At 38.6% G+C, this 16,412-nt stretch overlaps 1 protein-coding gene across 1 annotated transcript in view; it reads right to left on the bottom strand.

The window, feature by feature from the left end:
• Positions 1-11,512, bottom strand: part of SETDB2 (SET domain bifurcated histone lysine methyltransferase 2) — a 70,895-nt gene extending 59,383 nt beyond the window's left edge. Inside the window, 8 exon segments of the mRNA XM_070933269.1 lie at positions 155-353; positions 2,014-2,183; positions 4,482-4,601; positions 5,163-5,720; positions 8,034-8,121; positions 9,323-9,388; positions 10,306-10,428; positions 11,282-11,512. Coding sequence (XP_070789370.1) covers positions 155-353; positions 2,014-2,183; positions 4,482-4,601; positions 5,163-5,720; positions 8,034-8,121; positions 9,323-9,388; positions 10,306-10,428; positions 11,282-11,288 — 1,331 coding nt within the window. The 5' untranslated portion in view covers positions 11,289-11,512.
• Between the last annotated feature and the right edge of the window lie 4,900 nt (positions 11,513-16,412).

Below are 16,412 nucleotides of genomic sequence, written 5' to 3' on the forward strand. Positions count from 1 at the left end.
AGAGCAATTGTATATATATTCTGATCTAACATGGATTTTTAAATGCTTGTATTGTTAATGAGTCACTACAAGATGGACCATAAATGTGGCTTCATCCAGATTCAAACAGTGAAGGGATGTTAACTATTTAAACATGTAATTGTTGTTAACTTGCCGATTTGGTTGACCTTCAGCATCCAGATGTAAAGATTGTTGTCTTCCAGTGTCCTGAGTAAGTTCATTCTCTGAATCAGAACAGACTGTACTCAGTTTTCTCTTTCTTGAAAATAAACTCTGGTTGGTATTCTTGGTAACTTCTTCAATTTCGCCACTATTTTTACCCTGGTAATGTTCATCTCTGGACATCAATTTCCCTAGAATAAAACACTGTATTTATGAAATTTATACCCTAAGTATGGCAATATAAAAAGATAAACATTTAAGGAAGGCAAAAAGGATATCTCAGATTTGCCTAAAGCGGATCTCCCCTTGCCCTACTGATTTTATGTGTTAGAGAGTCTAAATCTAAATGCAGGATAGTAATATAACATTTAATGTTAATTTCAGATTACATTATTTTGTACCACTCCCTTCAATTGTAATTGCTGACAGTAAAAACTGACAGAACTCAAGTCTATTTGGGATAACTGAGAAACAAGAAACCCCAGTAACATACTGTGGCAGCAAGCAATTTGAAACCTTATCCCACGGAAACAAAACAGCTTGAACAGGACAGATTAGCGAGGACATACTTGAATATTTTTCTCCCTCACATAGCAATCAAAAGTAGTTGAGCGCTTAGCCACTTGCTTAAGTGAATTTTGGATGACCTGGAAGTGAAACCAGATCATCCAAAAATAAAGAAGTGATTTCTACTCCGGAAATACAGTTCTACTTCTACATTCAAGATTAGTATGTGTAAATATGACTGCAAACTAAAATTTCATAAATCTATGCATAACTTCAGAGGAACCTCTGAGTTTCCGGGATGCTATTATGTCAGGTGTGGGTAAAGGGAAAACTGTAAGGGACTAAAATAGCCCTACAGGAAGAGGTTAGAAGAGCCTCCCTTTTAGCAGATGAGAATGTACTGAAATATTTTATTAATTCCATTTGCAATATTCCTAACGAAGAATGTTCCAACTGGAGCATTTCATTTATCTCAAAGCTCTAAAATGCAATTTGCTGGTGAAACAGCTCCCAAAATTTTCAGTGTAGTATTCACTATGTCATAGGCATTTCTTTGGGGGTGGGGAGAAGGGGATTTTATATACTTAAGAATTCTAATATAATATCCAATTAAAGTTATTTTAATATCACTGATAGCTATAAAAGAGGACATAACAATGACCCTGAAATAAAGCTGTTTAAGATGCTGGGTTAAGCCACCAGGCTAGATGGGTAAGGCACCAAGCTAGAAACCTGGAGACAGGGAGTTCTAGTCCTGCCTTAGGCATGAAAACCAGCTGACTGACTTTGGCTTCGTTACTCAGCTCAACTCACCTTTCAGGGTTACTGTTGTTGGGAAAATAGGAGAAGGAAGGAATATTATGTATATTCACAGCCTTCAGTTACTTATCAAGCAATAAAGGCGGGAAAATAAAATAATAAAATAAAATATAAAATAAAATAAAGTTTTAGTTCTCTAGACAGCTTCACAGAGAAAATATTGCCTAATCAGTCAGGACAAGATGCTAGACAAGATTCTTTTAAGTAAAATAAAATCACAACTGGAATACTGATTTCTTTAAACACTTTTTAGAGGTAAAGCATCGATTTGAAATACCTAATTAACTACATCGCCTGAAAATAGAAGAAATGGTAAAACTGTTCCTACAGAAACAAATTAACCTCAATGAATATTTATGCAAATATTAATTCATTGGAATATTGGAATCATAATACTCAGTATTGAAACGTTCAATGATTACTCAATCTTTTACTGTGTTTGTGTGTGTGTGTATGGATAATATGTGCATGTGGGTATACATATATAAAATAAAACCATCTGTACTTAAAATACTTTTGCTCTACCTGCATAGGTACAAACAAATGTTCCCTTGTCAATGTCATCAAGACAGCGAACTCCCCAGCCCTTCTTTTCAGTGCTAAAGACTTGTAAGCGAACTTGAAGACCGTGCTGTACCAATCTGTTCTGGCACATGTTCTTGTCACAGCTGCAGAGGAAGCTGCATTCATAAACTCTGATACACAAAACAAAGGTAAAATAAAGGAGGATTATGGGGGAAAGCATCAAAGTGTGTGTGAGCACAGACAGATAAACAAATACCCAAACACATTCACTCCTTTGGGTCTTCCAATATGGATGCTGCTTGCCTGGACAGAGAAAGATGAAGAAAAATAGGCAATGAGCATATGAACTCAAGGCAAGACAAATCAGTAACTATACTATTGAAAAACTGGAGGTTTCTTAAGAAAATAACAAATGTATGAACAGTACAAGATTTGTCCCAATTGACTAGGCAAATGGAAGTCAACAAATGATCTAGCAACATATTAGAATTCTTAAAGTGATGGCTAATGTTTTAAAATGTATACTTTATACACTGTATTTTTCAGAGTATAAGATGCACCGGAGTGTAAGACGCAGCTTAGTTTTGGGGGAGGAAAATAGGGGGAAAAATCTGCCTACCAGATATTCATCTCGCTAGTGTCCTTAGTCTGATCAGCTTCAGCACATTAGTTTTATCCCCTGCTTGGGGATAAAAAGCAGCTTCTAAAGCACAGCTGCGAGTTGGAGGGAGCAAGAAAAGCCGGAAGATCACTTCACTCGCTAGTGCATCACTAGGGCTGAAAAAAAGCTTCTAAAGCACAGCTGTGAATCAGAGGGAGCAAAGCATGGAGATCGCTTTACTTCCTAGCGCCTCGAAAAAGCTACATTTGGAGTATAAGATGCACCCAAATTTTCAGCCTTTTTTAGGGAGGGAAAAGGTGCGTTTTATACTCCGAAAAATACAGTATTTGCTAACAATTGGCATTTCTGGATGAATGCATTTATTTATTGTGTCTTTTGTTTTAACAACTATTGCAATTCCTTAGCAGAGAATGTATTTATTGATACTTAAGTTCAATACAGAGGCACAATATAGTACAGGTAGTTCTTGACTTATGACCACAATTGAGAATTTCTGTTGGAGAGTGCTCCATCGCTGGAGGTTCCTTCAAGTCTTATGATTCTATAAGTCAATGCAGTCATAAAGCAAGTCATCACATGACTAGACCTGATTTTACAACTATTTTTACCACAGATATTAAGGGAATCATTGCGGCCATTTGGCAAATCTGACTTCCCCAATTGACTTTGCTTGTTGGAAGCTGGTTGGAAAAGTTGAAAATTGTAATCACATGACTACATTTACTACTTGTAAATGCAACCTAGGTGCCAAGCAACTGGATTATGATCACGACTATGGGGATGGTGCAACAGTTGTAACTTTGAGGATAGGTTATAAAGCACTTTTCCCAAGGCTGTCATAACTTCAAACCATTGTTAAATGAATAAGTCAAGGATATCAGGCATGCTCAAAACAAACACTGACCAAAACAACATCTTTACAACCTTTTATTTTAGAATGCTCCTCATATAAGTAATAAAGGACAGTTTTACATATAATACAAATAGGTCAATTTGGGACAATTAAAATGCTCTAAAAACTTCCTATAGCTTTCAGGTCTAAACATGTGTTGCAAAAACATTAAGCTATAACCATCTGAGAGCACCAGGATATCCAGGCTCAAACCTAGATTCATGAAGCAGTTCTTCAACACAATTTGCATTTCCTCCCCCTTTAGTTCCTTGGTGAAATGAGAAACAAACTTTCTAATAATTATAAACTATTATTTAAAAGGGAGAGCTAGTCTGGTATAATGATAAAGCACCAAGCTAGAAACCAGGAAACTATGAATTCCGGTCCCGCCTTAGATAGGAAGCTAGCTGGGTGATGTTGGCCAGTCCCACTCTCTCAGCCCTAGCAGGAAGCAGAGAAACCACAAACTTAAAAACTTTTCAAAAAAACCCCCGCAGTTGCCTGGAATCAACCCTGACTCAAAGGCACCAGAATAATAGTAGTAGCACTGATAGTCATATCAACAGCTATATGGGAAAACCATCCGAAATTCATTACTCAATACCGCCTATATATACAGTACAGTCAACTGGAGCACCACTTGAACGTCATCAGCGTTGACAAAATCACTGTTAGTCAAGTGTAAATTTCAATTCCAAGTTATTTGGAACATCTTATAGCCTTATATCTGTATGTCTTTAACATCATTAAACAGCAACAGATGCCTATCCTGGGTCCTTGGGAAAGCCTCATGGGTGGATAAGAATGTCAAACCTAGTCTAAATATCTGGCTGACTGTGCGACCAACCATAATAATATAAAACAGCAATGCAGCAGAGTTTATATGAGTGAAACATGTGAGTAAATAAGATACAACGTAACAAGTATCACAAACTTAACCATAGTATTCCTTACCCGCTGGAAATAGGTTCCTCCAGCCTTTTGTAAGTATAACCGTGAGATGGTCCATTTCTTGGAGACATAGAAGCTTTCAAGACGGCTCTTTTTGTAAGAAGCAGACACGTACATTTTGTCCTAGAAAGCACACAGTAGATCTAGTGGAAATAAGGATATGAAATAAAGCAACGTGGCCCATTTATTCCCTGGATTCTGGTGTGATGATAACATTTTCAGAGAAAGCAAATATATTAAGTGCTTTCCTTGGTATATTTCATTTGGAATTTTGATGGACTTCTCCACTGATGGCCATATTTCCACATGTATGTAATTTCACAGAATCATCTTAATGCTCTACTATTTCACATGCAAGTGAAGAGCAATTAACACAGGATAGTTTATATATTCCAGGGAAGATATTTCCTTAAATTTAAAAATTTAAGGCTTTCAACAAATAATTCCTTTACAATGCAAACTGACCTTTCCCCTTTAAATAGGACCTTTCAAGGTTCTGCATATTTTGTAAACAAAAATAATCAAGTGTCTGTGTTTGATCTTGTAGATGCCACAGATACCTTTAACAAGGCATTATTTAAAGAAACATACTTTGGCAAATCACCCCATTATTTCATCACTATACACATACTTAAAATAAAAACTTTTATTCAAAATGCTGCTTAAAAATGGACAATTATTCACCTGTCAATGCAGCCATCGGTACAGTTGCAGGAGTCAAGAAAACTGCTGGAGAAGTTGTTCAAGAAGTATCCGTGGGGCCAAGAGGTCTTCCGGTATTTAAAGCAAGGCAGCCGATCATGGTTGATATCATTACAGAATGACACTGGTACAGTCTCTGCCCCTTGGCTGATATCTGGATCAATGACAAATGCCTGGGGACTAGAACTGCTTCTGAATACCTGCACGTAGGTATTGAAAGAAAAGTGATCTAAAAATAAAAAGCTGCATTCTGTTTGAAATAAGTAATTCTGCACGTCTTTGAAATTTCTCAAGCTCTTTCCACAAGGAGCTTTGTATAGCACATCGTGTGATTTTGAGCCAGAGTCTGCTTTGGCATGCCATCTCTGGAAGTGACACAGCATTGGCAACTTCAAAGGGTTTTCCCCTTTGTAGGAATCCCATGGTCTTTTGGAAAGACATTTCTTAGAACAGACATGATCCTGGTAGAACTTGGAAGATGCCTCTGCAGATTCTCCTTCAGTTCTTAAATCCATTCCCTCATCAATTTCAATTTCCAGACTGCCGTTTATAGCCGTACATGTAAAAATAAAAATAAAAAGTGTCAAGCCATCAGTGAGATGTTAGGATTTGCTCAAATATAATATTGTTCAGTGAACCTGATAATTCAATCCTCTCCATGTTTGATGCATGTATGCTTTTTTTTTAATCCTACCCTCACAGCAAAGGGGAATGTGTGTGACAACTGCCTAGGCTGGTATATAATCTCAGTGGTGCAAAGGGATTCTGTTGGGAATCAACAGGAAAAAAAAGAGTGGCAGATAGCTATTGTATTAATTGAACCCCTTAGAGCAGGGTATCAAACTCGCGGGCCGCAGGCCGGGTGTGTCATGTGCTGGCCCCGCCCCCACCCGGTTTAGCAAAGGGGGGGGGAAAAGTCCTGATATGTCATGTGATACCGCCGTGACAATGTGAGTTTGACACCCCTGCCATAGAGATTCTATGCTGGATTCAGCTTTAGATAGACTAAAATCTGGACAGAGATGCTGGTTATTTATCATTCAGGCAGCTTTCACCATCATTATTTGCATTAAGAAAGCAACACAATGATCTTAATCCAATAATATTTATAAATTGAACTGGTATGCCAGCTTGACAGTTGTGGATAGAAAAACATTACATAGGGTGGTGAGCACAGCACAAAACATTCTGGGCTGTCCCCTGATTATCACTAGATGACATTGCTAGGGCTCACTGCCTTAGAAGAGTGAGGAAAATCCTCAGGACAACTCTCACCCTGGTCAGCACTTCTTTATTCTCCTGCCATCAGGAAGAAGATATAGAAGCATAGGCAGCCGCACAAATAGGCTGAAGAACAGATTTTATCCATGAGCTGTCAGGCTTCTGAATGGAAAATAACTTTACAACAACATAGTACGACTTGCGGGGCCAGCGCGATGTGCAATAAATTCACGTGGTGCAGTAGGATTGAGTGCTTGTTAGTAGGATTCACTGGATTAGGGATTTTTCTTTTACTGTCTTTCACTGTGAGTTGTATTGGGTTGGGGGGTATATGAAGGGAGGCTCAGCCAATCTCCCTGTACACATGTTGTACTCTGATAATAAAGATTTGAATTTGAATTCTACAATTTTCTGTTAATCTATATAGTAACGATCTTTCATATTGTTAAGTTCCATTAAGTTTTCTCTAAAAACAACACAAGACACTGAAAAAACCTCCACCTGAATTCCATCAATCTTTTCTAAGGATACAAATGTTTATAAGGATTATCTTGTCACATTATCATCGACAGTAAGTTTTAAGGACATAAAAACTGCAGTATTATTATTGAAATTGCCAAATTAATGAGCAAAAGCTAACCTGGGTTGAACAACTACCTGCCTAAATAGGGGATAGCCTATTTATCCATAAATCTGAGAACTATGCCTACATAGGGTGTTTACTGATGTAGGAACAGATTTTGCCTAGAAGCAAGTGATTAAAACTCATCCAAATAATGAGAGAGGTAACTACTGTGAAAAACCTTATTCTGGAAGTTAAACCTGTGCAATCCCTAACTACTCCAATTCTGGACTCCAGGAAATGCTGTGTCCAGATGCTCAACAGAAGACCAGGAACTCTGCCCACCTGCCCACTTTTCTTTCTTTGGGGCTCTTTTCCTGGGTTGGGGAAGGGAGATGTGCCTCACGTAGACTCCTGTGCACCATCAGTGACACTTATAGCCATTAGCTGAGAAACAACACCACAGAGATCTCAAAGGTACTGTTTTAAAAGACAACTGGATTGTTTTTTCCTTGAGGAAAAAGAAGATTTTTCGCTTTTCATCCAAGAAACTTCATCGGTTCTGGCAGGATGACTGAGAATTTCCAGAGACAATGACACAGAGAATTGATATAACTATGCTGACATATGCTGATTGGGCAACACAGACTTGCTCATAAAGGTTCAAAGCAAATTCCTCCACCAATGATCATAAAATGTTCAGCAATGTTTAGCTATGCAGCCTTAGTATCCAAAAGAAGTATGTATTTGCCATTCAAAGGGCATTTCAATTTCTAGAAAAAAGCAAGGCAGGGAGAAAAAGTTTTAGGAAGATGAATTGGAGAAGTGCAGGAGAGGAGGGCAGAAACTGAAAACAATCTAAAGAGAGAAGATAAAATAAGATCCAAAATAGACAAAAAGTTAGAGAAATAATGGGAAAGGCTGAAATTCATATTCAAAACAGTCGTTTTGACTGATGTACTCTAATCTGTTTAGTGTACACCTTACTTTCCAAATGAAGTTTCAACTTGAACTTCTAAGATATAAAAACAGCAAAAAGACAATTTATGTACTTATAGAGTTTTACTTACAAAGAAAAATCATCTCCAGCATCTTCTGTAATTTTCCCCGGAGAAGACTGAGGTAAATCCAGATGGCATATATGCTTACCTTCTTTAACTGGAACAAGAACATAAAAACTTTAAGTATAGATTTAAAATTACAATTTAGATTTATCACAATTATGCATTTAAGAAACTATTAATGAATCATTAAAATTAATGTTAATGCAAATATAGAAACATTAATCAGGCAAAAAGTATTTAAAATGTTAATTTATTATTGTAATATACTACAGAAGAGGAATTCACTTTTTCTTCCTCATCTCAGAGTTCATGAAATATACAGCCCACTTCCAGTGCACATAAATTAACCTGTCACTATCACACTTACAAAAAGCTAGAGGATGCATGCAAAATGAAACTGTTATTGTAAAAACTTGGGGATTAGAGAGCAAACCTTGATATCCCCACTCCAACTCCATAAAAACATTTGCACAGGATGGAGTCTGGTGGTTTTACCTATCTGAAGGGCAGAGTTTGCGCTGAATTTCTTTTCAGTACTTTTAGACGTCAAGCTTAGAGACAAAATAGATGCAACACATTCCTCTTATATTTGATGCACCAGTAGGAGCACTCTTTGTCCTGTTTAAGTGATGAACAATGGATAAAGACAGCTTTTAGTAAAACAACAATAAGTGTTAAAAAGAGGTAAACCAGCAAGAATTTGACTCCATAATATTCTGCTAACAGAGGTCTGTCGATTAGTAAATCCACAGACATGTATCATTGGAAAAGCAACTACTTCACATATAAAAGCCATCTCCACTATAAAGGTCAGGCAGTATGCTAGGTAAATTCTTCTATCCAAAATCTGGAAGGGCTTGGTAACAATGAACTAGACAACGTATCATTCTGACCCAATTCAGGGGAATTGCATGCCTTGCTACTGGAGATGGTGAATACTAAATTGATTGGCTTCAGCTTTCCCAAAATGCTTACTAGAAAGCTTTTGATCTGTCACAATGAAATTTGAATTTGGGCCCCTCATAAAATATGTCTAGATCAAGTTTTTGTTTATGTTTTGTGAAAAATTAAAACCACATGTACCCAAGAATTGAATCTGCTGGAATGGAAAAACCAATATGGAGAGTAGAAAATAGGAATCAGGCTCAATTTCCTTATAGAAAAATCAGGCAAGAGCCAATATGTGAGGAAAAGTAGTTCCTCAGGCTTTTTCTTCTGGCTAGGTAAGAGGCTAATGCCTGTAGAAAGAAAAAATGTCATCATCTGTTATAGCAAAGCAATGAGATTTTTCATACCATGCGCCAGGGGTAAGAGGTCAGTCATACCCAGCTGATTCACAAGTGCCAAAGCTTGGTTGCATTCTGTTCAAAATAACAAAAACAGAAAACTGCACTGAAATATAGCATTTTAAAATGATGTAGATGTTAATAAAAAGTAAAATGGTCCTTTTGATTGATATCTCTTAGCTGAAGTCCTCCAAACATTTTGAAACTTAAGTGTGATTCCCAATTTATAGTCTGTTACATTCTTAGTATCAAATACAGGTACATATTTTGGAACAAAGAAGCTCCATATGTACACATACATTTTTTCTCCTACTTATTATTTTCACAGAACAGCTACACCAAACTGGCACTCTTGGTCTTTAATAGCAATGTTTTAATTTAGATTCTGCAGTGAGCAAATTTGTGACCAACAGCAGAAAAAAATAGGCTCTCACATTTGGTGCAGTGTCTTCCCTTTTTGGGGTGGGTAGGGAGCTGAACTTACTCAGGGAAAGAAAGTGCGGGTCTGCACTTAAAATTTATTCACACAGTATAGTGGTACCTCAGGACACAACGTTACTTGGTTCTGGGAGACATGCTGAATACCAAAAATGATGAGTGCCAAACAAATTATTCCCATAAGGAATAATGTAGTGAGTCACAAGGCAGCCAACACCAAGTTCTAAACTGTGCATTGAGTGCCAAACAAACCATGAGTACCGGGACAACATTTTCGTATCAAAATGGGTTGAGTACCAAATTTGATTAATTTCAAAGTAGTTGAGTACCAAGGTACCATTGTAGTAGAAATAAGATTTGTTTACTAGATTCAGCTGCAATCTCTGCATGGCTGTTATATCCAGTTCTAACCCTACCATTATAAATTATTGCACAGTTAACTTGTCTGCATAGGACAGATTACTTAATATCACTAATTATACCTGCAAAACTGAGTATGAGTTTCTTTCACTAATTTCTCAATTTAGGTGTGATAGTTTGCAAAGATGTCTAACCTTCACTTGTTGCAGTTCCATCTTCGATCTTCTGCTGCAAAGACAACAGTGCCTTATGCATACACTCAAATATATTGTCTACTTTATTTTTTTCCATGTGCTTCCAGAGCCTTTTTGCGTCAACTATGAACAAAAAAAAGTTTTCATTTACATTTTGGGTGACAGCCGACATCCCAATCCCACCTCACTCCCCAGTACGGATTAGCATAAATATCTATGAATGTGTACTACATAAATATAGCATAGACTTAAAAAGAATAGTGTACAATATACAATATGTATAGTGCAGAGAAATGATTTCTCCTTCACGGAATACTACAATTTACTCAACAGTGAAAAACGGTGGAAAATTCAAAACAATACAAGATACTTTTTCAAAGCATATGTAAAATTATGGAATTTACCTGGGGAGGAAAAAGAAATGATGTAGCATGGTTTTAACAGAAGATATGCAACGTGCATTAAATACAGCATAAAATCATGCTTTAAAAATAGGCTATAAATCATTTCCATATCTGTGACTAAAATGCATGCATGTCTTGGATGTTATGTTTGTTGCTAATCGGTGGTCAAAATATATTGACTTAATATGTATATATCATATACATATGATATATGTATATGTCTGCTGGTGGCTCAGCAGACTAAAAAGCATTGTGATTAACACCAGCTGTCTGCAATTACTGTAAATTCGAATCTCACCAGGCTCAAGATTGACTCAGCCTTCCATCCTTTCTAAGGTAGGTGAAATGAGGACCCAGTTTGTGGGGGCAATAAGCTGACTTTGTATAAAATATACAGAAGTATGAAGGCTATTGCTTAACGCATTGTAAGCCGCCCTGAGTCTCCGGAGAAGGGCGGCATATAAATCAAATTAAAATAAATAAATAAATTCAGTTCCAAAGGCAGCGTCTCAAGCATGGCGCTTTCAATGCAACCCTCTCTCGGTCCGGTTCCCGCCCCTAACCCTCGTTACCTTTCATCGCGTCGGCTTTTCCTTGAATGGCCCAGGCCTACGACCGCAAACGCCGCCCCGGCAGGACTGTGCTCAGCCGCGCAAAACAACAAAGCCTGAAGCACCCGGAGCTCCACGTCAACAGCGGCCAAAAGACAAAAAGCCGGGGCGGGGTGGGGGGAAAGGGAGGGGAGGGGAGCGTTCCTCCTGCTAAGTCCGTCGTCTGCACCAACGAGCGAGAGTGCACAGGAACGGCGGCTCAAAGGCAAGAACAGGGCAACAAAACCCTGACGAAGAGCTTTCACGACGCCGCCCCTCTTTGTCGGAAATGACGAGCGCGCATCGGAAATCATGGGAAAGACATTTAAGAGCTCCCCGATAGGTTATGTTAGTGTCCGCTTTATTGCAGGTGAAACAGGCGATTCAAAAATAAGTATTGGCTTCTTTTATAAATACCCCAGCAATTACAATATGAGGCCATATGTGAGCGGGCACAGTCTTTATATAGCGGGACACGAAGCCGCCGCTGAAAGGAGTTGATTTGAAGCAACTCCGTAAAGCGATGCTGTTTGAACGGGGACCGTGTCTGCATCTTCAGACAAGATGCTTTAAAAAATTTTATGCTTTAAGAAATGTTTTAGCATTTCAAATACGAGGATCCCCCCCCCTTTGTTTATTATTACAGTATAGCTCCTGTTGAATGTTGAAATAGCAGAGCTGTGAACTGTTTAGAAATCAAATCCTATATAGGACTCAAAAACAAATTTTTTTGGGAAACCTAAGTAGAGGTTTAACACCAGAACTGCAAAAAACTGTATGGACAGCAAATGGAAGAAAAGAGATATAAAGCAGCCTAACTGTTGCCGTCTAAAGTTTTCCAGACCTGGCCTAGCCAAAAACAGACCACAATTTACCCATATATGAATTACACAAGAGCTGTAGTGGATGCAAATAACACCTGATAATTGTAGCATAGCAAAATACAATTGCTGCTCATTAGATATTATTGGAAGAAAAATCCATCTGGTTCAGTTCCAAGCTGGGAGAAAGACGCTGGAAATAACATGGAGGCTGATTGGAAAGAAAGACTTTATTGATCAACAGAACCACACCGTGCAGTTCTGGGGCAGTTGACCAATTGGTTTGGTTTTACATGGGCTTTCATACAGTGGTTTTTTTTTTTTTACAGCATTTTGTAATCTGGAGAGTTGCTTTGTGAGTTTTTATTATTTGACTGGTTTTACTTGTTTTGCAAAGGCTCTGGATGGCCCTTAATTATAAGTCCTTAGTCCTAAACCTGTCAGGCATGCGTTGATTAATTGATTTTATCCTGTTATCTATTGCCTCTAGCCTGCCTTTCTAAATGGACAGGTATTGTTTCCACTTTTCTCAATGAATGGGGTTAAGGTCCTGTCCTGTCTTTAACCCCATCACCTGGAGGTGAAGGTATTTTGTGAATAGGCTGGCCCAGGATTTCTTAATGAGCATCTGCTGTAGGCTATTAAGAAAGACTGGGGGCTGCTTTCTGTCTTTTCGCTGATGATGTAAAACTATACAACAGCACTGACAATACTACTACCCTTCAAAAAGACCTTGACTATGTGTCAAATGGTCAAACAAGTGGCAACTTCAAATCTCAACCAACAAATGACCCTCACTCTATCAAGGACCTTGGAATACTCATTTCTAAAGATCTAAGTGCCAGAGCCCACTGTAACAATATTGCCAAAAAAGTGCTTAGAGTTGTTAACCTAATCTTGCATAGCTTCTTCTCTGGTAATATTGTTCTACTAACTAGAACATATAAAACATTTGCTAGACCAATTCTCGAATACAGCTCATCTGTCTGGAACCTGCACTGCATATCGGACATTAATACAGTTGAGCGAGTCCAGAAATATTTCACGAGAAGAGTTCTCCACTCCTCTGCTCGCAACAGAATACCTTATACCACCAGACTTGAAATTTTGGGCTTAGACAACTTAGAACTACACCAACTTATATCTGACCTAAGCCTAGTACATAAAATTATCTGCCACAATGTCCTACCTGTCAATGACTACTTCAGCTTCAACCACAACAATACACGAGCAAACAATAGATACAAACTCAAGGTAAACCACTCCAAACTCGATTGCAGAAAATACAACTTCAGCAAGAGTGGTCAATGCCTGGAATGCACTACCCGACTCTGTGATTTCTTCCCCAAACCCCCAAAATTTTAATTTTAGACTGTCTACTGTTGACCTCACCCCATTCCTAAGAGGTCTGGAAGGGGCGTGCATAAATGCATTAAAGTGCCTGTCCTAATTTTCCTTTTTACTCTTACTCTTTTCATGTATTCAAATTATGTTTATACTTTTACCTGTTATTGTATATATGCTTGACAAAATAAATAAAATGAAAATAAATAAAATTTCTTCCTTTGGGGAAATATAATATTCTGCTTCCTTCAATATTCCCCAAAATATTTCATTCTTAGGGGTGGGGTGGGGTGGGTGGGGGCTTTCCACAATATGTGATTTAAAGTTCAGCACAAAGACATGAGCCAATCAGTGCCTTTAAAAAGCATATGCAAAGAACATGAGGTCAGTAGCCTTTAGCAACTAATTTTGCTTTGTGCTGAAAGAAAAAGGAAGAAAGCATCACACCCACTATGCAATGGGGTGTGCAATGTGGTCAGATGACAAGGAGAGACAAGAATGGCTGTGTTCCTACTGTACTTGGCTTCCCTTTTTTCCTCAAAAGGACACTGGCTTCACATAATGGGCACGATTACTGTGAACCAGGACTGAAGTTCATAACAGGATACGATGACTTGCACTGGATCAAGCAAAACTCATAACTGTACAGTTGCTGACTGTGTATGAAACCTGCAATAAGAATTGAAGGCAATAGCAGCCCTCCTGCACCCTAGCCACTGATACTGGGTGGTAATGCATTGCCTTGGAGTATCTTTTAGCATTTTCCCAAGAATCTACCAAGGTAGTAAAAAAAAAAAAGTTACACAATTACTAATAGCATTACTTTCTTTTATAGTTTCTGAATTACAGTCCTTCAATTGCCCTCCCTTTTTTCTTTCTGGACTTTCAAAATTAAATCTTATTTACCCCAATGTCACCAGAAAAACTCCTCTTGGCCACCTTATAGGATACAGCTGAATAAATTCAGCTCCATGCCTACTGCTACCTGGCTAATGAATACTGGCTTTGAATTTCTTAAACTAGAAACCCTTAGCTATTATATTTGGGCACGGCCAGATCCAACAATATGGAATTATAACTGGGTTAATAATCATCTTAAACTGGTTATTCTGGACAGAGTAAAAAAGCTAGAAAAAACACTAAAATAGATAAAAACATTAAACCAAATAGACAGCCCAGACTGAAATAATCTTACAGACAACAAAAATCAAACAAAACAAAAGCCCTAGAACAGTGGTTCTCAACCTGTGGGTCACGACCCCTTTGGGGGTCAAACAACCCTTTCACAGGGGTCGCCTAAGACCATCGGAAAACACATATTTTCAATAGTCTTAGGAATAATTTTATGGTTGGGGGTCACCACAACATGAGGAACTGTATTAAAGGGTCACAGCATTAGGAAGGTTGAGAACCACTGCCCTAGAGCCTAGACAAAGATTAATAGGCCTGGGACTAGAGCCAAGTTTTCAGAGCTTTCTGGTGCAGTTTTGATCTCTGGGTGAATAGGGGCCGGTGCACAGAAGGCGGACTTGCTTGGTTCCACAAGATGACTATATATAATGGTAGGGACTTGGATTACACCCATTCTGCCAAAGTGTACTGGGTGGACAGAAATGATTGGAAGAAGGTGGTCCCTCAGATATTCAAGCCCTCTGTCAAACAGGGCTTTATAGATAACAACCAGCACTTTGAATTGCACCCATAAGCTGACTGGCAGCCAGTGCAGCTTGCACAGCGGTGGTGCTATATGGACACACTGAAAGGGGCCCATGTTTAGCTTCCCACTTAGAACCAGTTTAGCTTCCGGGTAGTCTTCAAGGGCAGCCCATGTACTTATACATGCAATAATGCAATAATCATAAGGTCATGAGTGACCATCTGAAGGCTCTCCCAGCATTATATCTTGTTGTTCAGTCACTAAGTCATGCCTACTCTTCACAACCTCACTATTATATAAACACAAGCTACAATTCTGATTTATTTTTATTTTTTTTGTGCTTGAGTTCCATTGGAGCTATTTCAGGCTTTTTTCCACAGCCAGCACAGGCCAAATAAGCACATTCCATAGGAAGAAAAGAGATACATCTTGTTACACAAGTGCCTTCTTGTAAAAGAAACATTTTGCATGGGTCCCTCCCTTCATAAGGGTTCAACATACAACATACAATCAGTCACATGGTAATCAGTAGTAAAATCAGTCACGCCAAAATTGCAGGCTCAATTATGGTCATAAATCGAAGACTACCTATACTGCATCTCATTTTTCACTTAATAATTCAGTTTTTCTTACACTGTTGCTCTTTCATGGTATATAACAATCCTATGGATCCTTTACTCAAAAGTAAAACCACTTATATTGTGTGTGACTTACTTCACAGAAACAAGTTACGCTAAAGAAATCTCGTAGAAAATAAGGAGAGCTCTCCGGTGGGAAAAACTGGTCTGAGTTCCATTAGAATCAAGTTTTGTGAGAAATAAATGGATTTTATAACGGAATGTAGTGGATCAAAGAAATAAAAGGAAATGGGGCAATTTATATTGCAATTTTGTGAGGGGGGGGTGGATCTGAGAGCGAGCTACTTATTTTAGTTCACATTTCTCCATTAATACGATTTTGAAATATTCGGTCACATCTTTAAACTTAATACAGAAGTACACTCTAAAATAGAGTATTATCATAATGCGGCTAGTTCGGTTTTGCAGCTGTGCTAGGAACCCAGTCCCTGCCCTTTGCCATACACAGTTTTACTGCGGTTTAGTCAGTAAATCACGATTAAGCAAACCACGGCCGAGCCATCTTCGTCAGCGTTAATTGCTTAGCCGCGTTCCCGGGAGAAGGCGGCGAGCGCGGCCCCCGCGGGTCAGAGCGCCTGCGAGCGTCCAGCTCTCCCCATAGGGCTTTCGCCGCCGGTCGTCCTGCGCCCTCCCTTTCCCTTCTTCCCCTCCGC

Source organism: Pituophis catenifer, unplaced genomic scaffold, assembly GCF_029215685.1.
Source record: "Pituophis catenifer annectens isolate HBS135680 unplaced genomic scaffold, rPitCat1.0.hap2 SCAF_1, whole genome shotgun sequence".
NCBI classification, from domain to species: Eukaryota; Metazoa; Chordata; class Lepidosauria; order Squamata; family Colubridae; genus Pituophis; species Pituophis catenifer.